This window comes from Malaclemys terrapin, chromosome 4, assembly GCF_027887155.1.
Source record: "Malaclemys terrapin pileata isolate rMalTer1 chromosome 4, rMalTer1.hap1, whole genome shotgun sequence".
Taxonomy (NCBI): domain Eukaryota; kingdom Metazoa; phylum Chordata; order Testudines; family Emydidae; genus Malaclemys; species Malaclemys terrapin.
In genome coordinates, this window is record NC_071508.1 from 47,229,234 (window position 1) to 47,256,606 (window position 27,373).

At 43.3% G+C, this 27,373-nt stretch overlaps 1 protein-coding gene across 1 annotated transcript in view; it reads left to right on the forward strand.

Annotated features, from left to right (window-relative positions):
- Positions 1 to 27,373, forward strand: part of LOC128836127 (sodium/hydrogen exchanger 10-like) — a 239,766-nt gene that overhangs the window by 21,930 nt on the left and 190,463 nt on the right. Inside the window, exons 5-6 of the mRNA XM_054026143.1 lie at positions 18,808 to 18,924; positions 21,432 to 21,593. Coding sequence (XP_053882118.1) covers positions 18,808 to 18,924; positions 21,432 to 21,593 — 279 coding nt within the window. The remainder of the gene's footprint in view (positions 1 to 18,807; positions 18,925 to 21,431; positions 21,594 to 27,373) is intronic.

Sequence of the window (27,373 nt, forward strand, 5' to 3'; positions counted from 1 at the left end):
TCTGGCCACTGTGTAAGAGAGAAGAAGGGCATGAGATGTGAATCTTGTGATGATGCAAAAAGCAACATAAATAAGGAAGAGTCTTATACATGTTTTGAAGTTTTTCATACGTGATTCTATTATCCTTAGATTTTAATTTGAGAGCATCCTAATAGTTTGCATCCAGGAGAGTCAAGTTGTAGAGATGACCAAGCCACAGCAGCACATAAAGCTAAAAAGAAGGTGTCATGGTCTATTTTGAAAGATATTTATATTATATAGGATCCTTAGATAAAATTACCCCTTCCACAAGGTTGCCATCTTTTTGATATGGGAAGACATTTCTGAGTCCACCTTAGAAATAAAATGTTGACCTTTTTTTCCTTAAGAGATTTGTATAATGAGGAGGCAGAGCTTACAAATATTCTTCCAACTTGTAGGCAGTCACTCTAAATTAATATCTTTTAAATATTTAGGAATAGAAAAATATTGATCCTTAAATTTTTCATTTGAAGGGGATTTCTTTGGAGCGTTTCTGGGGTCTGCATCTTCAATCTTGAGGATCTTGCTAATTTTAGAAATTAATTTGATTAAATTGGTCTACTACCCACAAAGTCAAACTAATATGGTTGAGGAGCCTAAGACAGAGAAAAAACTCACACTCAGGAGGTTTATGATGTTAACCCTTGTAGGGCTTGTGTTCACTAGCAAATTAGGCTGTTAGAATACAGCCTTAAGGAATCCTGTTAACTGGCATGATGATAAATGTGAATTTGAAAGTCAAAATGGACAGGAACAAGATGTGTTTAACATTATGTCAGCTGTTCAAGGGTAAACCTTGGTTCCAATAGGGGTTTTTCTCTTTTTTGCTTCTTTATGCTGTCTAAAAAAAGCCTGAGAAAATTGAACAATCCCGCCCCACTTTTTGTTGTTTTTAAATATGAAGAAGTCTTGTCTTCCATGTTTTGCTTGAGGTCTCCTAGAAGGTCCGGAGAACTGGAATTCTGTATTTTAGAATGTTTATTTTAAAAGTGGGCTCTTAACTTTGAATGTCTAAGCTTTTGAATGTGTATGTTTTGCATCTTTGTTTGAAAATAGTGTTTTCTTAAGACAATCCATCAGTGCTTTGTCTAGAGAAAGAGACCCCACTCATAACTCCTCAGATGCTAGAATGATTCAAACCCAATAGCTGTTCAAAATCAAGATGACTATTTAGAGCCCAGCACAGAGAATCACTCATCTAAGGGTCAAAATAGGCATGGCTTTGGCCATAATTTTACCGCAATGGTTAAGATTTGCAGTGAGCCAAAAATTTATTGCATGAATGGTTTCCCAGCAGCATTCATCAATTGCCAATTCTCTCTAGTAGCTAGAATTGCTTGTGCTATGCCTTGGTATCCCCTGGGTAGAATTGCAGACAATGTATCTCAAAAAATTCTTTCTGAGTTCATGGAACCACTCACTGGATCCAATGCGAAATAAGGCATAATTCTTGGATCTTATCCAAATGTCCCTTTGAGGTAAGGTAAGACTAAAGAACATGCTGAAAGCCTGCTTAGTTTTCACTGTAGAGGATGGGGAACTGTCACGGATTCACAGGATCGGTGCTACACCCCCAGCTTTGGAGGAACCCGTTCCATGTGCCAAACCCCAAGTAGTCTCACTCTTCCTTCAGGGTAGGCCACTCAGCCTCACTGCCTTCTTAGACTGAATCTCTGTGGCTCCAGCACTCCTGCTTCATATTGTGAGCTCTGTTCGGCAAGTCATACTGAGGTAGACTCCTGGTAGACACTTATGCACTCTTCAGGGATTAATGCACCTCACCAAGTATCTGCAGTGACACTCTAACAGCATTGTCAAAAGAGTAGGGTTTATTAGTCAGGTGGAACACAGAATAGTAAATCTGTAGGTTGGCATAGAGAAATGAAGGTCAAAGCAGAGTCCAAGTCCAGTCTGGTTAGCTCAAAGCCCAGCTAAGCTGTACTCAACCCCCATGTTCAGGCTCTTCCTTTCTGTCTGACCTTGTTCAACTCCCAGGTGAAAGCCCCTGACTCCTTCCAGCAACCAACTGTTATCTCTTACCAGTCCTTTGTTTTTGAGCTGGGGCATTGGGCTCAGCTTCCCTGCTGAGAGATGGCAAAATCAATCTCTCTCTTGGTCATGGGTTGCTAGGTGTCAATGCCATGGTGATTGGCTTTTCCATTGTATTCTTTGATGTTCCATTGACATGGGGTTGACCTCAGACAGTCCTTTTATAATGAACCAGTCAGGCTCAGACAGCTAGGGCAACATTCATACCTGTGTCTCTTAGCCTGCCCTGAGAGCAAACAGTCCTTTTTCTCTCACTGGGTAACCATGCAAAATATAAGGGAAACTGGAGCACACATAGGTTTCATACAAATATTACAGAAAATTCACACTTCATCACCAGAGCATACACAGAGGACAAGATAATTCAGGATTTACCGGCCCTTGCCCGGGAAAATGAAAGCAACTCTTTTGAGGTTCCACTTAAGGCTGTACAATTTTCCATACGTCCTCTTCATTCACTTTGATTGCACTACCAGTGTTGTGTCTTATCAAAAACATGAGAATTGCCATATGTGATCAGAGCAGAGGTCTATTGAGGCTACATCACTGTATTGTCTTTTATTAGACTTCTCACAGGAATAGAGATCTACATAGGATAGGGTAAAAAAATAAAAGTTTTTATTAACAAGCATTTTCCAGTATTAATACTCTGTTCTCAGCAGCATAGCTCACCACATATAGACAGAGAGAGAGAGAGAGAGAGAGAGAGAGAGAGAGAGAGAGAACCTAGTATATAAGTCACTTCCTGAGCCTCTTTTAAATTAACAGTGTACCCAGATATATGTAGCTCATGTACAATACATCCCCCTTATAAATAAAAGAAGTTTGGAGATGCCATTACCAATGTTCCTGCTTCATAACAGCATTAGGACATGCCATAGTCCTTCCATTCTGTGTTTAAATCTTTATTTGGAGCGACACAGCCGTGGTGTCATCTGGTGATTGTATTTGTGTTGATTGTACTCTTCAGTCTGCCTGGGGGGTAGTTCTAAGGGCTTTTTTGTATCACGGTTAGTGTTTTCTTCAGAAAAGGACCTAGGGGTTACAATGGACGAGAAGCTGGATCTGAGTCAACAGTGTGCCCTTGTTGCTAAGAAGGCTAATGGCATTTTGGGCTGTATAAGTAGGAGCATTGCCAGCAGATCGAGGAATGTGATCATTCCTCTCTATTCGGCATTGGTGAGGCCTCATCTGGATTATTGTGTCCAGTTTTGGGCCCCACACTACAAGAAGGATATGGAAAAATTGGAAAGAGTCCAGCGGAGGGCAACAAAAATGATTAGGGGGCTGGAGCACATGACCTATGAGGAGAGGCTGAGGGAACTGGGATTATTTAGTCTGCAGAAGAGAAGAATGAGGGGGGATTTGATAGCTGCTTTCAACTACCTGAAAGGGGGTTCCAAAGAGGATGGATCTAGACTGTTCTCAGTGGTAGCAGATGACAGAACAAGGAGTAGTGGTCTCAAGTTGCAGTGGGGGAGGTTTAGGTTGGATATTAGGAAAAACTTTTTCACTAGGAGGGTGTTGAAGCCCTGGAATGGGTTACCTAGGGAGGTCGTGGAATCTCCTTTCTTAGAGGTTTTTAAGGTCAGGCTTGACAAAGCCCTGGCTGGGATGATTTAGTTAGGGATTAGGTCCTGCTTTGAGTAAAGGGTTTGACTAGATGACCTCCTGAGTTCCCTTCCAACCCTGATATTCTATGATTCTATGATTCACTTGCTGTTTTAGCATTACAAATCATATTTTTGTCAACGGATGTGGTTGCACCAATATGAACAGTCCTTAGGCGTCTGCAGATTCACCTAACTAATTGTCCATTTTTTGTCTGAATTACATATTACCTGAGTTGATCTGCTAGTTAAATTACCATGCCAGGGTGCCACTGACCCCTTAAATTTTGCATAATTATGATGGAGTTTTTTGTGAGATTTCAGTGTTCTGGCATTTGTATCATAGAATGATTTCAGTTGTCATCCATTCATCCACCCAGCTCTGTTTTATTTTATTGTGATCTGCAACTCTAGGCATTAAAAGAGTCTCCTTCACAAGTATTACTGATTTGAGCCATCTGCTTATTAACATCTGTGCAGGTGAAGCCCCTGATTCCATAGGTGTGTTACAGTAATTTAATAAACTGTCATTACAGTCTTGACTGTTCATTTGCCTTGGTAAGTATCTGCTTGACTATTTGTACATATTTTTCAGCTAGTCCATTGGACTGTGGGTAATACAGACTTCTATCCATGGGTAGGAAACCCCAATCCTTCGCAAATATTTGAAATTCCTCAGATATGTATTGTGATCCATTATCCAAAATGAGCTTATCAGAAATATGTCTAGCAAGTACCGCCTTGGTGTGATTCACTATAGTGCTGACTAGCACGTTGTTTAGTTGAAAAAACAACTAATAGTCAACTATCAGCAGGTAGGGTTTTCTTCTGTTCAAATAATTGCCAATTGCTGCCGAGCTCTGCTAAGTGTGTTACAAATTGTCACAGGTTCCTTGAAGTTCAGTCTCTGGTACTTTGCACAAATGCAACAATCTCTTACCATTTCTTCTGTTTGTGCATTCATACTGGGCCAGTAAAGTCTGTCTCTTGCCTCTCTTTTGCATGGTACTATACTGAGGTATCCTTCGTGAATCTTTTTTGGAAACTCCAGACGTGTTTTCATTGAAATTTCTGTTTTCTCCCCTTTCAGTGCTAGTCCATTCTGCAGAGACATCTGATTTTTTTTTTTAATTCTAAAAGTCTCTCAAAGCCAAGGAAACTTGCTGTTTTTTGTGAAGGCCATCCTGATTGTTTCTTTTAAAAGATTCATTGTACCTTTGCTTTCTTTTTTTCTCACTTATTTCTGACTTATTTGTAGACACTGGTAAATGTTGTAGTATTGTGTACATGTTCCTCCAAGTCGTCTTCCTCTTTTGCATCTGTCCTTTTATTGAAATTGTGTGAGAGAAGATCTGCTAGAGGAATTTCTTTCCTGTGCTAGTATTTCACTTTCAAGTCATACTTTTATAGCTTTAAGTTCATGCACTGAAGTCTTGGTGATGCAAAAGCTAAAGGTTTGTCAAGAATGTTCTCTAGGAGTTTGTGATCTGTTTCAACTGTTATTGTGCAGCCATATAAGAACAGATGAAATTTTTGATTCCAGGGCGGTGGGGGGTCCCACAGCTGCTAGCGGGGCCGCCCGCAGTTGCCCAGCTGCCGAGTAAATATCCCCATGGATATTTTTAGTAAAAGTCAGGGACAGGTCACGGAACTCCATGAATTTTTCTTTATTGCTCGTGACCTGTCCCTGACTTTTACTAAAAATATCTGTGACAAAATTTTAGCCTTAGACATGACCTCTTGAGGTCCTTTCCAGCCCTGCATATCTATGAATCCAGCCTGAGGAACCAATACCTTTGATATGGGGAATCACTTTTTTAAAATTAAGTTTTAATAAAATCCCAGTTTTAAAACCATCCCTGGTTGCCAACCATTTTTCCTTCATATAGACTTGTTCTGGGAGAACGAGAAGTTTGTTCACATCTGTTCACTCTTGATGTGGCATCAAAAGATGATGCTTATTTGGCAGTTCTGTTGTGCTTGTTTACTGGAACTTCTCAGCCCACCTTCAGAGAGGTGGTACTGCCGACTGAACTCCCACCAGTGGGAATATGCAGAGACCCTTCAAAGAAGAAATTAAGGTTGTTTTTAAAATTACTACACATGTGTATACTACTTATGGTGTCCATGTGCCTCTGTACAGGAGTTAATAATGTTTTCACTAGCAATAGGAACAGGAGTACTTGTGGCACCTTAGAGACTAACAAATTTGTTAGTCTCTAAGGTGCCACAAGTACTCCTGTTCTTTTTGCGGATACAGACTAACACGGCTGCTACTCTGAAACCGTTCACTAGCAATGTCCATTAGAGAGTATGCATGCTCCCAGCGTGACCTCACTCCACTCCCCCTGCCTACCTGGGCACAGCGACCCCCTCCACCACTCTGTTTCTTGTGAGACAGAACAACATAGTGTTCCTGTGTAGTAATCTTGTTACTTAGTAATTAGACTGATGGTAGTTAATTTGTTTTGTTTATACTTGTTAGTTAGTGTGTTACTGTTTCAATTAGCTTGTTAGTAGGCTTAAAATAAAAAATAACTTATGGCAGTGCACAGGTCTTCAGGCTTCAAGCCATGCCCCTCTTGTAGAGGGATTATTCCTGTGACTGTGACCCAGGACAGATGCCTTTACTATCAGAGAGAGGAACATATCACTAAGTGTGTGATCTGCAGTCCTTCAAGAAGCACACACAAAAGTGGAGGCAGTCTAGACTGAAGCTTTTTCGTATGGAAAGGTCCATTAGAGCTATGTTGGTCTGAGTATTAACTAAGTCAGTTTCCTGGCACTGGGCCCTGTCTGTGTTGCTGGCAGTGCAGAGGTGCTCTTTGGTGTAGCCATTACTGCCGGTGCCCAGCATAGAGAGGAGCTCTTAAAAGGAGCAGTTACTGCTGGTGCGGGAAAAAGTGGGACTGGGACCTGTGATGTTGCACCACATCAGAAAGCAGGTACAGAAACCTTCCTCGCCTTCAGCGTCAGCTTCAGCAGCACCATCCCTATCTGCACCAGAGTGTTCAGGACACTCTTCTGCAGTATTTTCCTTTTTGGCACCAGATGCTTTGATCAAAGCCCTCTCTGCACCTGTGGTTTCAGCTGCAGAGGAAACTTCAAAGCAGAGGCATCCACAACATCCTCACTATAGGGACACTTGACAACTAAATTTGCATCTCCGAAAGCTTATTTGGTTTCTTCACCAGACCTCAGGGACTCTCCAGAACCTGAATCACCAGTCCGGGAGGGTTCCCCAGTCTCGGTACCAGACAGATCCTCTCCTCAAAAAGAAGCACGGGTATCTGTAATGAAAACCTTGAACCAGCATGTCAATACAATTTTGAGTCCCACATAAATCTTTCAATCTCCTGTCGTGACTTCTGTGTTAGAGGCTTCTTCATCCAAAGACACTGATTTCTCTGCAGACTCTCTGACAAGAGTCCTCCACCAAAAAGGAAATCACACAGATGGAGAGAAAAGAAGTCTAGGGCGGCATATGAAAAAGAACCTCCAAATAGAACTTAGGAGGCTAATTCTCACTATACTCCTTCGTTCACTCTGAATTGGCCAAACGTCCTATTCCCATATGGACAACAACCCTGGCCATATTGGCCCTCATGGCTTCAGTCTCTGTAATTTCAGGGACAAGTTCTCCCACAATATATGGAATCTGTTTGAGTCTCCTGCAGCAAACTCTTATCATTCTGATTGCTCTCCGCATCAAGAAGTTCAGGATACAGAGGAACAACAAATTTAAGTGATGGTGAAATAACAGTCCAGCCAGAAAATCCTTCTGATTCTATACTTAGTTTCATCAGGCAAGGAAGTAGAACCCATTTCACAGTCTACACTATTTTCAGTTGATGATTTTAAAACCTTTCAGCAATGGCAAAAACACTAGAAGTTCCTTTGGAAAAAGCATATTAACTTTTTGATATTCTACAGCCAGCATCCCAAAGCAGCATTGCACTACCTATTAATGAAGGAATATTGGATCCAGCAAAAGATCTCTGGGCTACCCAGCCTCCATTCCAGCAACTGAAAAATGTGCTGGTTATAGATACTGGATGCCATCTAAAGGATTTGAAGTATATATTATACTCATCCTGCTCCATTGTTACTGGTTGTTGCTGTACATAAAGCTAAATGATCAAAACAGTCTGGGAAATCTACCCCTAAAGAGAGAAAAGCCAAGAGACTGGATCTTATTGGAAAGCAAATGTACTTCTCAGCATCTTTACAGGTCAGGATAGCAAATTATCAAGCCATGCTATCTAAATATGATTATCTGCAGTGGGATAGGCTGTCAGAGTTTAAGGACAAGTTACCCTCAAAGAGTGGAGATGAGTTTAAAGCTATTTGTGAAGGACAGCTTATTGCTAAAACCTCTCTTTAAGCTGCTTTAGATGCTGCTGATTCCAGTGCTTGTTCAGTGGCTACAGGTATGATGATTAGCATGGTTATCTCCCTCAGGTTTTACCAACAGAAGTGCAAGCGTCTATTGAAGATTTGCCATTTGATGGTCAGAATCTATTCAGTGCCAAGACTGATGAATCTCTGCATTCATTAAAAGACTTGAAATACATGCTCAGATCACTGGGTTTATAAAATCCTTCTTTCAGTAAGAAACAGTTTCATCCTTAATCTTCATTCTCCAGATATAGGAACACTCATTATTCTTTTTCATATTCCCAACACCAAAGGCCTTCCGAACAATCTAGAAAGAGCTCTAGATATCAGAAGAATTAAGTTTCAGTACTATCTTCCTTAACTACTCAGTCGGGTCAGACACAAAGGCATCAAATTTGATGTGATGGTCAAGGATCTTGGACTAATCCACAAGGATCAATACCTTTTGACTCGACTCTTTGGTTCTTGTCTTATTTCATGGAGGCTTGGATGGCAGTCACCACAGATTGATGGGTCCTTCTAGTAATTAGGGATAGTTATGTCATTCAATTTCAATTCCTGCCTCCTATCACCCTTCTTCTCAGTCCCTTTTCAGAGATCATTCTTACAAAAGGTAGACAGGAGGTAGACAAGCTGATCAAACTAGAAACAATAGAGTTAACATCTCAGGAGTATTTTGGAAAAGAGTTCTCTTCTCCCTATTTCCTCATAATTAACAGTCTCTATCCATAACCCTAATTGGATCCTGGGGGTCTGTAGCTAGCCCCAAGAACTATCCCAGTGGAGCCTCTATTATCTTTCTTCCCCAAAGTGATTTTGATCCAAACAGATTCCGTTCTATCCATTCCATCACTCCCAATTTCTTTACAGTTTACCTTGTCATTAATACACAATGTTACTCCACAACCTGTAACTTTATTTCTGTCTTTCCTGAACAGCACATACCCTTCAATACCTGTACTCCAGTTATGACTGCTATTTTACCATGTTTCTGTTATCCCTATAGTATCTGGTTTCTCTTCCTGCACCAATACATCTAGTTTCTCCATTTTGTTACCCAGGATCCTTGTATTGGTGTAGAGACATCGTAGTTGTTTCTGCTTGGCTTCATCCAGATTCCTCGACGGATTAGGTGCAGTGATTTCACTGTCAATATCACCTCCCTGGCTGTTAGTGTCATTGCTATTGCCACTATCTTGTTGTTGTTGTGCAGTTTTCTCCTCACTGTTATTCCTTTCTCCATTGCTGTATCCTCTCTTACTTAATTTTCCTCTCACTCAGTATTAGAATCAGGTGTGGACATTACATCCACTTCACCCAACTGTCTCCCCTGAATTCCTAGTTCTTTTTTGAGTGATGTCCCTGTGGGTGCTCCACTTTAGGTGTCGGTGCGCCCCTAAGCTCATAGCCAGAGACTTAAGGAAGTAGTGCTTGGTTGGGTTGTACATGAGTGGTCCCCGTCTCTCTCTGCTTCAGGCGGTTAACTGGTGCTGTGCAACTTATCCCCCCTCAGTTCCTTCTCTACCACCTTTGGCTCAAGTCAGAGCACTTAGCAATGCCTTGCAGATTAGGAATAGTTTAGCTTTTCCCTTAGTTTTAGTTTTCAGTTAGAATAGTTAGCCTTCCTACTTTATCCCCGTTATTTTATTTTCTCCTCATAGGGCTGTAGATTTCCTTTTTCTTTTTTTTTCCCTTAAACTACAGCAGCATGGGTATTCATACCTCCCCTCCCCATTACGGGGAGAGTACATCCCTGAGGGGCGTGCCTGGTTCCCCAGGGTTCAAACGCTGTATTACCTGCAGGTTTTCTATACCTCTCTCAGAAGGGCACTCTCACAACTGAAGTACTCGCACTGTAACAAACTTAAAGCCTGCACTAGAAAGGCAAGAGATCTCCAATTGAAACTTCTCCTCATGGAGAAGTGTCTCCACCCAATGTCTGAGCCTGAGGAATGCATTCCACCCGGCCAGAAATTGCCGACCGCAGCCTCTGACAAGGGCCTTTCCTCTATGACACGGGCTCCTGATCAACCTGCCAAGAAGGCAGCAAAAAAATGGGGTACCACATCCCCAACTTTGGAGTTGGCCAAGAAAAGGCGCTCTGCTAACAGGCAAACGCTCCTGGACATGTCAGCGGCTGAAGCAGCTGGTCCCTCCGGCACGGTTGGTACCAAGAAACTGAAAGCTCCCAGGCAGCCAAGATCGATCACAGGCGCCAAGGGGAAAATGAAACCCCATGCTGCGGTACTGCTGGACACAAATACACAATCGGTACTGAGCATCTCAGTGCCCCTGCTACTAATGCTGCCACCATCTCACTGTCCAGTAACACAGCATTAGCAACAAGCTGTCTTTAGCATACGGTACCATTTCCTATCACACCAACGGTACAGGTACCGGGCACATCACAGCAATTCCTCTGCCACAAAGACCTCTCTGTCTTGTCAGTACTGGAGTCTCCCATCCTCAGCACCGATGGTACCTTGGTACCCGCAGCACCTCTTTCTGCTCCACAATTCTTGAGTGAAGATGGAGATGAGGATGCTGGGCGCTCTCCACAACATTCCTCCCCTGTGGCTGCTCCCATCATGCACGCCCCTCTGTACAAGGGCTATCCTACTAACCTTCCGAACCAGCTGTGGTACAGGCAACCCTGGATGCCCGCTATGCCCTTCCAACCACAATGGGCATTTTGGAACCCATGGGCTACATACACCCTGTTGTTGTTGTGGGTATCTGTCAGTCTTCCCACAGCTGACACACATCAAGCACCTTTACCAACACCACAGGGACCACCCGACACCTCTGAACAGGGGGCTGAAGAGGAGGAGGAATTCTCTGACCAAGATGATCCACCTGAAGTCCACTGCTCATCCTCACCAGACAACACAATTACGCCCCCACTTCCCTCCATAAATGATAATTCCAAACAATTTCAAGTCCTCTACAAGAGAGTTGTTACTTAACTGGACATCTCACTCAGGAAGAGGTCCAGGAATCTCAACACAAGTTAGTAGATATATTACACACATTGACCTCATCTAAAATTGCCCTTCCCATGAATGATGCAATTATGGACCCCGTGAAGTTGCTCTGGCAAACCCCTGCAACGATTCCACCTACCTGTAAGATGTCTGATAAAAAGTACTACATGCAAAGGGCACTGAATTCCTCTTTTCGCATCCGACGCCGAATTCATTGGTGATCGACACAGTCAATGAACAGGGTAGACAATGTAACTACAGAAACACCCCATAAGACATAGACTGGAAATGGCTTAACCTTTTCGGCCACAAAGCATATTCTGCTATGACCTTACAATTAAGTATATTCTGCTGCAACCTTACAACTACAAAGCCTTATTGGCAAAGTATGACCAAAATAACTACACAAGTCTCTCTGAATTTACTGACTTTATTTCAGACAACAAAAAAGTACAGTACAAATTGATCATCACAGAGGGTCAACAGATAACCAGAACAGCATTACAAGATGCCCTTCGTTCATCAGCGAGATTCATAGCAACCACGATTGTTATGCGAAGAGCCTCCTGGCTCCATCTGTCTCAGTGGTTCCCAAACTTTAACAGCCCGCGAACCCCTTTCACTAAATTGTGAAATCTCGTGAACTTCCTCCTAAAAATGAATATTTCCAGGGATTTAAGTTTAAATTTCCTCAGTGTGATGGATGCATTTGCTTTGCTCTGCATAGCTCTAGGAAGTCTGGAACCAGTGGAGAAAGATAGAGTCTCAGGTCTGGTTCAGCGCTGGGGTTCAGGCTGCCGGCTCCCCGCTGACTGGGCAGGGCTCGGGCTGCCAGCCCCAACTGCCCTGCCCCACTCTCCCTGGCCTGCAACCGGGTCCCACCTGCTGCCTCCAATGCCCGGGGTCCTCTGCCCCCATTAGTGTATTTTTTCTGACAACCCTCTGTAACATTCTTCGAACCCCACTTTGGGAACCACTGATCTATCTGGATTCCCAAAGCCAGTACGGTCGACCAGAAAGGACTTATCGTTTGAGGGATCCAAACTTTTCGCAGACAAAACAGATGAGTTTGTACACACTCTTAAGGATTTGAGAGTGACATTGCGATCTCTGGGCATCCACACACCTAAGATCAAAAGACGACAGGGCTGTTATCAAGCCTGTCAAAGATTCTGACCCCCTCCATATGCACAACACAATAGATACTACGACCATCAGGGTCAGAAACAGAAAACCTTGAGGAGACAGCAATCTGCTCCCTCGAATACTACCTCCTAGCCATTAACTTCCAGACAACCAATTTGAAGCCCTGGTTGAGGACCCCATAACCCTTTCTCTTTCAATGCTGGAACCATCTACAACTTGCAAAACATTTGGAGATGGCCTTATTTCCATTTTACCTGATCTGGCATAGTATTACAACAGACAGATGGGTATTAGAAATTATCAAAACTGGTTACTCCATCCCCCTTACTTCCAAACCCCCTACTCACCCACTGTCAGGGTTCCCTCACCACTCTGAACTCTGGGGTACAGATGTAGGGACCCGCATGAAAGACCCCCTAAGCTTATATTCCATCAGCTTAGGTTAAAACTTCCCCAAGGCACAAATTCCTTTCCTTGTCCTTGGATGGTATTGCTGCCACCACCAAGTAATTTAAACAAACATTCAGGGATGGGGCCACTTGGAGCCCTGTCCCTCCTAAAATATCTCCCCAAGCCTCTTCTCCCCCTTTCCTGGGGGGGGGGCTTGAGAATAATATACCAATCAATAGGTTAACAAACTGAGCACAGACCAAATTCCTGGTTTTTAGGACACTGAAAATCAATCAGGTCCTTAAAAGAAGAATGTTATTAAAAAAAAAGGGGTAAAAGAATCACACCTGCAAAATTAGGGTGGAAGATAACTTTACAGGGTAAATAAAAAGATTTAAAACCCAGAGGATTCCCCTATGATTCTGCTTCCTAGTTACAAAACAGGAATAAAATTCCCTCTTGGCATAGGGAAAATTCACAAGCTAAAACAATTACAATTTTTGTAATCTTGGCTGCTTATTTCAGGTAGGGTTTTAGGAGATGTTTTTTTCCTGCCCTGGTCCCTCTCTGTCCGAGAACAACAAAGAGAGCACAAACAAAATCCTCCCCTCACTGATTTGAAAGCATCTTCTTCTCTTATTGGTCCTTTTGGTCCGGTGCCAACCAGGTTATTTGAGCTTCTTAACCCCTTACAGGTAAAGGAGGGATTTTATGCTACCCTTAGTAGTATGTTTGACACCCCCCTTTCCCGTCCATCTTCAGAGACCCCTCTCATAAACATCTACTGTGAGAAGAGGTAACCCACCTCATATATCTTGGAGCAGTAGAACCTGTACCATCTGAGTATAGAGGGAATGGGTTCTATTCCCACTATTTTCTCACACAGAAAAAAACAGGAGGTTGGAGACCTATCCTCGACCTACGGCGACTCAACAAATATGTGAAAAAACAGCGATTCAAAATGGTCACACTAGGCACCATAAACCCAGCGTTAGGAAGGGGGGACTGGTTCTCAGCCCTCAACCTACTGGATGCATATTTTCATATATCCATCCATCCATCCATCCATCCATCCATCCCTCACATCGAAAATTTCTATGATTTGCAATAGGACAGGACCATTTCAAATACAAAATTCTACCCTTCCGCCTCTCCACTGCACCTTGGGAATTCTCAAAGGTATTAGCCGTAGTAGCTGCCTATCTATGCAGGGAGGGAATCATGATATTTCCGTACTTGGATGACTGTCTGCTGAAAGCACCAACACTACAGGCAGCCATAGAGTCCACTGAACACACAAGAACTCTGTTTACAAGGTTAGGCCTTCAGATAAACATACAAAATGTACTCTAACACCAGTTCAATACCTGGAGTTTATTGGAGCAGACCTCAACTTCTTCGAGGTAACTGCCTCCCTACCAACAAAACGATTTTTGGCTCTAACCAACTTGATCTCCACAGCGCGAAAAGCCTGCAAGTGTCTGCCAGAACTTGCCTACAAATTTTAGGCCACATGGCCGCAATGATGTTCGTTGTCCGACACCCAAGACCACTATGTGGTGTCTACAAGCTAGGCTCCAGACAAATTATGTCCCACACAGGCACAGTATAAACAAGCGCCTCACCATGCGGATACAATTAAAGACTCCTTTTTATGGTGGACCAATCCAAACAATTTCGGGGGTGGGAGGGGTGCCCTTCCTACAGAATCCACCGTTGCTCACTATCTGCACAGATGCATACCTTCTGGGGTGGGGAGCACATCTGCAACTACCCTCTATAAAGAGCTGATGGTCCATAGTGAAGTCCCATTTTCATATAAACCTGCTAGAACTGCGAGCGGTTTGGAACACTTGCTCCCACTTCTTATCACTAATCAGAGACAAGATGGTGCAGATTCTCACGGACAATGTAGCTTGTAGATTCTACATAAACAGACAAGAGAGCACGATCACACTCCTTCTGTGTGGAAGCCATGCGACTTTGGCAATGGTGCATCAAGCACAATGTCCATATTACGGCATCAGATCAACCGGGCTGTCAGAATACCCTGAGCAGGAAGCTTTATCATGATCACAAGTGGGAGTTGAACACATGGGTAATCCTAGACATTGGGGGTTCCCAACAAGCAATCTTTTTGCAACTGCACAAAACACCAAATGCCCCCAGTTCTGCTCCAGAGCAGGACTCGGTCCACACTTTCTGGGCGACGCCTTCTTCGTCAAGTGGAATGCTTCCCTACTTATACCCCTTCTCTCCCACCCCCCTTCTAGCCCGCATGCTTCACAAGATCAAACAAGACTGATCCAGAGTGATCCTAATAGTCCCCACATGGTTGTGACAAACATGGTACCCTTATCTTCTGCACATGGCCATCTGTCCACCACGCACACTCTCGCTTCTACCTCGCTGCTATCGCAGGATGCAGGTCGCCTTATCCATCCAGATCCCTGGAGACTGCATCTCAAAGCTTGGCTACTGCATGGCTTAAACAGCCATAGGGCAACTATCTGACTCACATACATACATACATAAATGGAGGCAATTCAACTCATGGTGCCAATGCAAACAGACTGCACCTCTGTCAGCCCCCTTACCTCTCATTCTAGACTACTTGCTGGAACTCAAACAGACGGGTCTCTCCATGACTTTGATACGTGTACATCTGTCAGCCATCACGGCGTTCCGTCATAAAGTAGACGGATTCTCTACATTTACGCATCTGCTCCCTAAACACTTTTTTAAGGGCCTCTCCAATTGCTACCTGGAAGTTCAGAACCTCATGCCACCATGGGACCTCAACTTAGTCCTCCACGCCCTCACCGCCCCCCCCTTGGAGCCCATGGCTATAAGCTCCCTGCTACACCTTTCCATGAAGGTTGCATTCCTAGTGGCCATTCCATCCACCAGGAGGCAGCAATCATGACCGACCCACCTTACACAATCTTTTTCAAAGATAAAGTATCCCTTAGACCACATCCCAAGTTCCTATCTAACGTTGTCTCATCTTTTCACCTCAACCAACCAATACACTTACTGACATTTTTTTCCTAAATCACATGTGGACAAGCGACAGTCCAGATTACACTCCCTGGATATCCTCAGGGCTATAGTCTTCTTCATTGATAGAACAAAATCTTTTCGCAAGTCTCCAAAACTGTTTGTTCAGTCACTGAACAATCAAAAGGTAATGCCATTTCCAAACAATGTCTATACAAATGGATATCAGACTTCATAAAAGTGTTACCTCTAGGGTGACCAGAGGGCAAGTGTGAAAAATTGGGCCAGGGGGTGAGGGGTAATAGGTGCCTATATAAGAAAAAGCCCCCAAAATCGGGACTGTCCCTATAAAATCGGGACATGTGGTCATCCTAGTTACCTCCAGCATGAACGACAACCCCCTATGGAGGATCCGCATGCATTCTATCAGAGGCCTCTCAGCCTCCATAGTGTTTCTTAATAATGTTCCCATCACAGAAATCTAGGGCCAGAACCTGGGCTTCGCCATGCACATTTACCCAGCATTGTGCTTTGCAACAACATGCATCTTCTGATACTATGTTCGGGCACACCGTACTTTCATCTGCTACAACTTCAACACCGAAGCCCACTCTTTCCACCAGAGGGCACTGCTCTGAAGTCACCTAAAGTGGAGCACTCACAGGGACATCACTCAAAGAAGAGACCGTTACTCACCTTGTGCAGTAACGGAGGTTCTTCGAGATGTGTGTCCCTGTGAATGCTCCATTACTTTCCCTCCTCCCCTCTGCTTTGGAGTTTTATTACTAGACTCTGCAATAGAGAAGGAACTGAGGGGGGGGTTGGTGTCACAGTGCCAGAACCTCCCTTTATTGCACAAGGTGAGTAATGTTCTCTTTAAAGCTCTTTTAATCGGTTGTGGCAACCTCAATCCCAGAAATCTATTTTCCTCCCTATTCAGGTGCAGTCCATCCCATGAGAACAGTTGATTGTCCGTGAATGCCTCCCAGTGGTCAAACATCACAAAGCCCTTTTCATAGCACCATTGTCTAAGTCATCTATTGATCATTATAATTAGGGCCCTACCAAATTCATGGTCCATTTTGGACAATTTCCTGGTCATAGGATTTTAAAATTTGTAAATTTCACGATTTCAGCTATTTAAATCTGAAATTTCATGTTGTTGTAATTGTAGGAGTCCTGACCCAAAAAGGAGTTGTGTGGGAGTCGCAAGGTTATTGTAAGGGGGGGTTGCATTTCTGCTACCCTTACTTCTGTGCAGCTGCTGCTGGTGGTGCTGCCTTCAGAGCTGGACAGTTGGAGAGTGGTGGCTGCTGGCCGGGAGCCCAGCTCTGAAGGCAGAGCCTTCGCTAGCAGCAGCGCAGAAGTAAGGGTGGCAAGGTATGGTATTTCCACCCTTAACTTCTGTGCTGCTGGTGGTTAGGCGCTACCTTCAGAGCTGGGCACCTGGCCAACAGCCACTGCTTTCTCGCCGCCCAGCTCTGAAGGTAGTGCAGAAGTAAGGGTGGCAATACTGTGACCCTCCCCTAAAATAACCTTTTGATCCCCCTGCAATGCCGTTTTGAATCAGGACTCCCAATTTGAGAAACACTGGTCTCCCCTGTGAAATCTGTATAGTATAGGGTAAAAGCATACAAAAGACTAGATTTCACAGTCCGTGACACTTTTTTCATGGCCGTGAATTTTGTAGGGCCCTAATTATAATCTTGTCGTGCTTTCACTGTCCTTTTCTAGGGATGGGTAGGATTCCACTGAAGATCACCTGAGCATCCATATCTTTAAGCATTTTCCCCAGCCTGGTGAAAGTCTTCCTTGATGCATTTCACTGAGAATCTATCAGTATAATTTGTTCCCACATGAGGGACAATCAGTGGATTCTTTCCTGTTCCCATTAGGAGCCTCTTCAGCCTCATGTCTGCATTCCATATTTTAGCTCCCAGTAGATAACATACCAGAACTTCTGTTCTCCAGATCCACTCCGGTGACAGGCCTGTCTGTTCTTAGGAGGGAGTTCCCAGTCATGTACATTTGCCTCTTCCTGGTGTTGGTGCAATTCTCTGGCCTTCCTCTTGTTCTTTCTGGCTGTAAGTCTTCTTGTCTTCATTTCTCACTTGTAATCTTTTGAGAGTCATCCTCTATTCTCCTGGGGCTCCAAGCTCTGGCTATCTACACTTCTTATACCCCTCTTCTTGTAGGACTGATCACATGCATGATATGTACTGAATGCTGCTAATGAAAACTTTCTGAACTTCTGTGCTGGGGCACATGGACGCCATCAGTGGGATTCACACGTGCAGAAATTTTGAAAGAACCACAGTTACTATCCGGCAGTAATCATTCTGTACTTATCTGTAACAAGAGTTCTTGGAGATGAGCCTCTGCATATTCACACTTTGTGCTCTATGCCCCACTTCCTTGGAGTTTCAGGTTAGGAATTCCCAAATTATTGGAAGGAATTGAAGGGCAGTTGAGGCCATCCTCATTGGTCATACCTTCAGAACCCTCCAGGATGGGAGAGGGAAGAGGGGTGAATAGCCCCAATAGACACTGCTTTCCAAAAGGTGCTGGAAGCTTGTGATGCCAGCAGCTTGATCCCGCAAACGTGAATATGCAGAGGCTAATCTTGAAGAACTCTGGTTATAGGCAAGTAACCTCCATTTATGCAGCCACCTCCCTACTTATCTTCCAAGTTATTGATTCTATGCAGATATTCTGGAAATATATTTTCTGCATCAACATATGTTCCTGTTGGTTGTACAAACTCAGATTACCTCAAGTTATTTTCATGGCTTGGTATTTGACTTTAAGAACGTGAATCTGTGGAAATTCAGAGAAATGCCACTTAGGATAAGTAACTTAGGTCTTGTCCACATGCAGGAGTTGCACCAGTTTAATTTAAATTGGTTTTAAACTGATTTAGTTAAACTATTGCAAATCCCTTTGTAGACACTCTCATTTCATTGTAAGAGTGGCTTATTCTGGTTTAATTTAAACCTGTTCCAAATCAACTTAAACTAAATTGAAATAAATTTGGTTTAAGTTGCAAAAACTGTGTCCACACAACCTTTTGTGCAGCAGGTTTACTTAAAGTGGATTAAAATCACACCTTAGGTTGAATTGGTGCAATTTTCATGTAACTAATCCCCTAATTTTCATTAGTGTAGTAGAAGAGTTTCATATAATAATTTGTTCTATTTTCTTTTTTTAAGGTCTTTCAAAAATCGTCATTAATCTAATTAAAGGAGAGTCTTTGTTCAATGATGCTACCACTGCAATTGTTTTTGAACTTTACAGGAATCTTGTATCTGACCCACATACTGAATTTGGTAAGGCAATATTTTCCATAACATTTATTCTCTTTTGACTCTGTTATTCTGAGACCTGTGAGATCCTAGTTATGCAACAGAACTCTGATTTCTCTGGTAAACACACACTAAATTCTATGACAAATTGACACTTTTGAGACAGGTAAAATATATTTAAAACATTCAGAAGTAAAGATGCATAACAGTACTGAATGATGCTCATTTTTATAATGTTAAATAGTTCAGTAAAGCTAGTTGGGTTAAAATAAACACCTTGTTTTTCATATTTCCTGTTGCCTGAGAAATTTCAAATGTGTGACTTTTTAGAATTAACATTGTATAAACTGATTATAGCAGTTGGGGAACCAGAGGGTGTGGCCATTGGGCTGAGCATGTGTGTTGCAAGAATCAGATTTTTGTCAGTGGATTGTGAAGGGGCTTATTTGGAAGACACATTTACATGTCCAACTTTAAGCTCATTGGGAGTTTCAAAGATCCAGTTGGGCGCCTTCTGCTGGCCATCCTCCAGACTGCTGTGAGGAGATCCAAGCCTCTGGATCCTTGAGTGTTTTAAGCCTCCAAAGTTTGCATAGAGTCCAGTCACTGCTCCAATCTTGGGTTCCCTAGGCACATCCTGAAGGTGCAAATTCTCTATGTCTAATTCTCCCTTCTGAGAATGGTAATCCACTGTCCAGCTGCCTTGCCCTCCCCACCCCCCAGCATAGGGTTAACCCTTCAGACTCCCTCATACTTAAATATATCCTCTTCCAGAACTCTACCTCAAGCTGTAAGCCTTCTGATTTACAGTTTAACTCTTTCTGGAGGCTCATAGTAATTGCAAAACATATAACACACATGGATTAACTTTCCACAGAGTCTAACACATTTGCTTATTTCCTTAATCATATAAAGCACAAGAGAGAACAAATCATTTAGAAAAGAATAAACATTCTAACTGCAATACACCCTTCCTAGCTCACCCTTCCCATGGGAGTCCTTAGGGGTGACCATCTGCGTCCAGCAAAGCAGACAGGGTTTGCTACTTCACCCAGGCTTCTTCACTCTGGGGTGCTTCTCCTTCATGAAGTTCTCTTCCCCCAGCTCCTGTGGCTATGCTCTCTTCTGCCATGTGCTTCCTTATCCTGTGTTGCTTTCTCTCGTTTGTATGCCCCACTTCCGACATCTGCTTCCTTTGTTGTGTCTTTTGGTAACTTTCCACTGCTCCAACCTTCCCCCCCCCCCCCCCGTCCCATCCCTGCAGAGGGGTAGGATAAAATCGGTTTTGTTAAGCTTGAGGTCACATGTTATTTCAGAGTGTTTGCGCCTGAATAGGGTTGTTGAATTGAAAGTACCTTCCTGTTATCCTCAGTCTGAGGAAGACATGCTTTTCAAGCTGGTAAGACATGGTGGATACACAGAGAGAGAGAGGCATTCATGTTACAGTGATTTTATTATAAAATTTCATTATGTCAACCAGAATTCATAATTTGGACAGACAAAGCTCCCAAATCATCATAGGGGACCTACCAGCGCTTCTGAATTTTAGGAGGCTTATAAGAGCTTGGCCACCACAGGTCTTACCATATTGTGGCTGTTTAGAGGAGGGGACCAAACAAATTGATTTTTCACCATTTTTGTTATAGGGAGTGTATTTATCTTTTAAGGACTCTGAAGGTTCTTGTGTTTCCAATCACCTCCCTGTTGGAGGTCATCAGGAGGACCTCAAAAGGAATGTTTGGTCCCATTGTCAGTTTTATGTAACCTTTTTTAAATGACAATATTGACTACGCTTCACGTGTTTTTGGAGCTGCAATTTCCCCCAATATTCACAGCACTCTTGTTTCTGAGCTTTGATGCTTTATGTATAGTTCACTGTAGTCACCATAGTCCTATACCTCATGACAGATTGTTGGGAGGGGTTTTTAGAGATGAAGTAGAACTGTGGCCACTGTTGAGCTTGGCGTAAAATTTGAAAACATTCAACCGTGGGTAGGCTCTTATCTTTGCAGCCCATCTCCAGCAGTGACTCTTTCTGGAGGTCTGTTGTTCTGGATGACCCTGGAGTTAAACTGCAAGATTAAAATCATTATCTGACATTGCGTGCAAAGATTTGATAACCCAACTATGAAAGAGTAAACTCATTTTTTGATAGAGATGTCAGAACCCTCTGCTAGCTTGGCTAATTCACATATTTAAAAATACAGTGGAAATTTGCTTACAAAAATTCATTTAAGATTGCTGTTGTACTACAATACTTTCTTGTCCTCAGATATCTTTCCTGGTTTTCATAAGTCTGTGGGCTTTTTTTCTTGTCAAACTAATGTTCTTTTTGAAGATATGTGGAGAGAGCTTAGCTGAGCATTTCCTAGTTATCGAATGTTTGAATTTGGTTTGTTGAAGTCTTGCATTCCAGAAGATATAGGGACAAGAAGTCACTCTTGTGCAATAGAAATTTTAACTCCACTTGAATGCATTTTTAAAAAGTGAATTACTAATTTATAATTCAATCTTATTTTCTTCTTTTACAGCTAAAGAAATTATTATTAAACTAATATTAAAATTTTTTGCAAGTACCATATTTGGATTTTTGAGTTCAAGAATAGTTATATATTGGCGGTCTCATGTCTTCAATGATGGATTAACTGGAATAATGCTAAGCTTCTCAATGACATACCTGATTTTCTTCATTGGTAAGATAAGGAATAACTATGCCCCCTACTAATTCAACTAAACAAAAATGAACCTGATTTTCTGAGAGTTTTTTTTGTTATGAGTATTCAAATATAAATTTATTTACTAACAAAAATGTTACATTACAGTGATGTTAACCTAGCCATGTGTGACATATTTAACAGCATAAACAGAAATATGGTAAATTACATATTTAATATCTAAACCTAGGAATAAATAATAAAAAACATAAATGTTATGTGACCAGGTTAATGTTGTATTGAGAACTTTAAATTCTGCATTGTTACTTTGCATTTGACTGCTTTTATTTTAACTTTAATATTACATTAAAGAAGCATCTTAAAATTGTATATAATTTCTTATATCTGTCTGCCTGTAAATCCAGGTGCTTTAGTTACCATGAGTCCAATTTTGCAGGGTAGAGAGGAATTAAAACTAATAAATGGAAAAACTGTAAACGGTTAAACAATTTTAAGCACTGCAGGTCAGTAAATGAAAGTTTTACTGTTCTCATACTAACATTAACAAGGCTATGTTGTACATCTTTTTTATTTTATTATGTAAGTATGATTAGTTATATATTAAATTATATTCTTTTAAAAAGAAAAAAGATTACAAAATTTTGCAAAATGGCCACACAAAGTTTTCAGTGCAAATAGATGGCCTCACATGGACAGTCGGTATATTACATAGCACTTTTTTTTGCTTACGTCACTTTTGGAGAGCTATAAGTAGACAATGAAATTGCAGAATTTAGATTTGAGGCTCAAGCTTTCTGTAGTCTTGCTGTGCTTCAAATCAGTTGGACAAGGTAGTGCATCCAGGCCTGGGTAGGAGCCTTTGTCTCATGTCAAACCTCTCAACTACAATGCACAGGGCTCTCAGAGGTAATTCAAAGCTCCAGCCTCTCTGAAAGGGGTGCCTTCATATTCAAATCATTAAAAAGGCCATACAACTTTATATAAATAGAACATAGGGGCTTGGGGTTCATGAGAATTTGTCCATTTATTCTGAGAGGCTAAAAGCCCACACAAATAGTTTTTCAGGTGAATCATAGTATGTATCAGTGATATGTATAATGTTCTAAATCACAGACAATATAGACACTTGTGTTTGTGCTGATACACCTTTTTTCAAGGCTGTTTTAACTTATGATCTTGAGAGATTTTCCTGCCCTATTGTTGTTGAGGAAATAGTGCACCGATCCCCTTAAATTAGAGATTGATTTTACCCATTCAGAGAAGAGAGAGGTTTTCTTATCTATTAAGAGTCGATAAGATCATTATTCTATGGTTTACACTGTTAGTGTGCTTATTTGTTGTTTGTCCTATTTCTGAAATATTTTTCATTGAGGCCAATCACTTTTTCTTTATATGTAGTTTCAACTTCAAGTTTTTTCTCTGTTGTATTATCGTTGGTTAAGTGCTTCACTTAAGCCAAATTTGGGTGTGATTTTCTGACTCTTCTTTAACCATTTCTCACTCCAGCCAAGTGCCTCTCCCCTCTCAACTTATAAATATACTTTATTGTGAGTTAAATAGCATTCATGGGTTAGGCTGCTAGATCACCTGCATTGGTGGCCAGAACTTCTGCTCTTTCACTAATCATTTCTGCTTGTTCAAGAGTGACTTAAGCAAAACTTTCATCTGGTTAGAGACTGACATTGTCCATTACAGAAATACCATTTACAGGTAAGAGAGAAATCTATTTAAATTTGAAAACTATGCACAGTACGTTTTTTACATAGAAAGATATTCTTCTTCTTTGAATGATGTCCCTGTGGGTGCTCCACTTCAGGTGTCTGTGCACCCTGTGCCGTTGATCGGAGAATTTCAGCAGCAGTGTGTATCTGGATTGTGCATGCGCCATGGTTGTCTTGCAGCGCCATTGGCGCCTCATCTATTGTATGTGCGACTTGACACCCTCAGTTCCTTCTCTATTGGCCCCAGCCTGAGATGGAGCTCCATAGCGGTGTCCCAACATCTGTGACAAACCTAGAAAAAGTAGTTCGAAATAGTTTTAAGTTTCATAGTATAGTTAGTAGTAGTTTAGTTAGTCTTCATTAGTCTTAGTTACTTAAATTTTTTCTTTTTCTTTCCTCAGAGCAGGAAACATTCAACCCCACTCAACAATGCCTGGTTCTCCGGGTTTTAAAAGATGTGGCGCCTGCTGAGACACTGTGCCTGTCTGACGGTCATTCCCTCTGTGTTCACTGCCTTGGTGAGTTGCACATCTCCCAGAAGTGCACTCACTGCAGTACTTCAAAGACCAGAGCTAGACAGGATCGAGACCTCCATCTTAAGCTCATCCGACCAGCCTCTGAGCCAGGGCAAAAGACTCCCAGGTACATCACTCTCAGTGAAGGACAAGGGTTATTCCTCAAAAAGATCAAGGAAAAGAGCTATGAACTCACCGCAGAGACTAAAAAAAAAATTGTCTCCTGCTAGGTCGCTGTCCTCAGTGCCAACCGCATCGTGGGTAAGCACCTTTGAGGCACCAGGCACCTCTGGCACCATCCACATGGGACCCCATTGGAAAGAGAAGGAGTCGAGGCGCACATCTAAACCTTCCTCCTTTTCTACGGCACCAACAACACCGGTGAAATACACAGTGCCAAAACCCTCACCAATGGCTGTGCCACCACCATTAGTGCCGACAACTTCCTTGGCACCGACAGAGAGGGCGAAGATAGCATCGTCCGCACCGAGCAAGTCAGGTCGCAAACCATCGGCAACGTCCATGGCACCATCTAAAATATTGACATCGGTAACAAAATCGATGGCACCACACCAGTTTCTACACCAGAAAGACATCATGGTATCCTCAGTACCACTCTCGCTGCTCTTTAGCACCGATGGCTCCCCAGAGCATACAGCACCGGAGCAATCAGCCTCACCCACCGCCCCACCATTTTCTAGCAATGAGGATGATAAACAGGAAGAGGTTGCTTTCTCTTCGCACCATTCTTCACCTATCAAAAACAGACCACCTTTGGGACCCATGAAATCAAGGACCCAATATGGGCAAGATATTCAGCCTTAGTACGGACAGCCATGGATGTGCCCACCCATGCCTTTTCCCATGCAATGGCCACCCGGAGACCCATGGGCAGCATACAGGGCACATTACAACTGACCTTCAACCCCACTAGAGGTGAGATAAGATTGCCACCACCATGCTGCATACCGGAGACCTCTGATGTCCCTGAGGAAATGGGGGACGAGAAAGAGGAGGGCACAGAGCAGGACATGATCTCACCTGCGCCTAACTCCTCATCACCAGACGAAACCATAATGCTCCCACCACTGCCGATGATTTTAACCAGTTCCAAAAACTGTTTAAAAGGGTGGCGCAGAGTCAGGAGATCACTGTGTCTGACACGCAGCACAAACTACTCCAGATTCTCAAGACCTCTAAAATTGTGCTACCCATAAATGACACCCTGATGGAGCCAGGAGAGACTGTTTGGCAAACAACAGCTACTGTCCCACCAACATGTAAGAGGTGGACAGGAAGTATTACATGCCCGCCAAGGGTATAGACTTCCTTCCCTGCCCTCCCCCCTACCCCCAATTTCCTGGTAATGGAGGCCTCAAACCAACACAGCAAACAGCCACAGTATAGATCCACTCCGCAGATAAGGAGTGGAAGGGGCTCGACCTCTTCGGACAAAAGGTCTACTCTTCTGAGACCTTACAGTTCGGTGTGGCAAACTACAGCATGCTCCTGGCCAAATATGACTATGACAACTATGACAAACTGAATTATTTTATTAATGACCTTCCAGAGGAGAGGCAGGAACAGTTCAAAGGTTTACTCCCCTAGGGACAACTTGTCACCAGAAATGTACTACAAGTGTCCCTTCATGTGGCAGACACGGCTGCAAGAACAGCTATAGCTGTTGTAATGCGCGGGGCATCCTGCCTGCAATCATCAGTAAGGCTGCAAGTCTGTCACGGAAGTCACAGATTCCGTGACCTCCATGACTTCTGCAGCAGCCAGCAGCAGCAGTTTGGGTGTGTGGGAGGGGGCTCAGGGCTAGGGGCAAGGAGTTGGTGGGTGGGTGGGGCGCTTACCTCGGGGTGGGGGGCTCCTCGGCTCCCACTGGCATGGCCTTGAAGCTCCTAGGCACAGAAGGGGCCAGGGGGCTCCGCGTGCTGCCCGTGCCTGCAGACCCCGCCCCCGCAGCTCACATTGGCTGTGGTTCCTGGCCAATGGGACCTGCGCAACTGGGGCTTGTGGCAGGAGCAGTGCATGGAGTCCCCTGGCCCCTCCACCACCTAGGAGCTGTGGGGACATGCGGAGCCTGGTAGGGAGCCCCTGCCAGCCCCGCCAACCCAACGCCCCCCCCCAGCACAAGCAGGGGTCCCCGGCTGTGCACTGTGTCCCACCCCCCCAGCACCGGAGAGTGTCCCGGGTCACCTCCCTCAGCACCTGCAGTGCCCCTGGACTGCCCCTCCTGGAGCACCTGTGGCCCCCCCGCCCAAGTTTTAGTTAGGGGTATATAGTAAAAGTCATAGATCGGTCACGGGCCGTGAATTTTTTTTACTGCCCATGACGTGTCCATGACTTTTACTAAAAATACCCATGACTAAAACGTAGCCTTAACCATCAGGCATTCTGAAGGGCCTCCAATTAAAGGTGGAAGATCTTCCCTTTGACAGTGAAAAACTTTTCTCTGCCAAAACCAACAAGGTCCTCCACTCTATGAAAGACTTCCCAGCAACCATCTGGACTCTTGGGATATACACACCTGCAATGAAACGGAGATGATATCAACCATACCAGCATGGCAGGGACACCTCACTCCCATTTCAACAATGACAATACGATTCTCAGAGGCAAAGACAGACGCCCCAGAGACGTAGAGCATCTCAGACTCAGTCCTCTGCGTCACAATCTGCATCAGCTAAGCAACAATTTTGAAAATTGGGTCAAGGGTCTGAATGACCTCCCTCACCTGACCGCGCAAATACTGATGACCAACCAGGACTTTTGCTGCTGATTTATGCCATTTTTACCATGTCTGGGCATCAATTAGTATGATCTCTAGGGCCCATTTGTCCATAGTATCAGGCTACTCCATCCCTTTCACCTCAATATCAGCCTCTCAACCCCCCGCCCCACCCCTCTTCAGGGAGCCTTCTCACAAGCACCTTCTGCGACAAGAAGTAAGCCACCTTCTACAATTAGTGCTATGGAGCAAGTTCCTCCACAACACAGGGGGAAAGGTTTCTACTCCCATTACTTCTTAACACAGAAGAAAAGCGGATTCTAAGTCTCAGAAAGCTCAGCAAGTTTGTACAAGCCCAAAGATTCAAGATGGTTACACTGGCTGTCAGGACTGAGATCCCCACTTTGAACTTTAGGGTACAAATGTAGGGGCCTGCATAAAAACTTCTAAGCTTAATTACCAGCTTAGCTCTGGTTCGGCTGCCACCATTTTCAATGGATTCCCTCCCTGGGAAACCTTGAAAAACCTTCACCAAATCCCTGGTGAAAACAAATCCAACCCCTTGGATTTAAAACAAGGGGAAATTAACCATTCCCCTCCTTCCTCCCACCAACTCCTGGTGAATCAAGATCCAAAACCCCTTTGGATCTAAAACAAGGAAAAAATCAATCAGGTTCTTAAAAAGAAGGTTTTTAATTAAAGAAAAAGGTAAAAATCATCTCTGTAAAATTAGTATGGAAATCAACCTTACAGGGTAATCAAACTTAAAGAGCTCAGAGGACTCCCCTCTAGTCTCAGGTTCAAAGTACAGCAAACAAAGAGAAA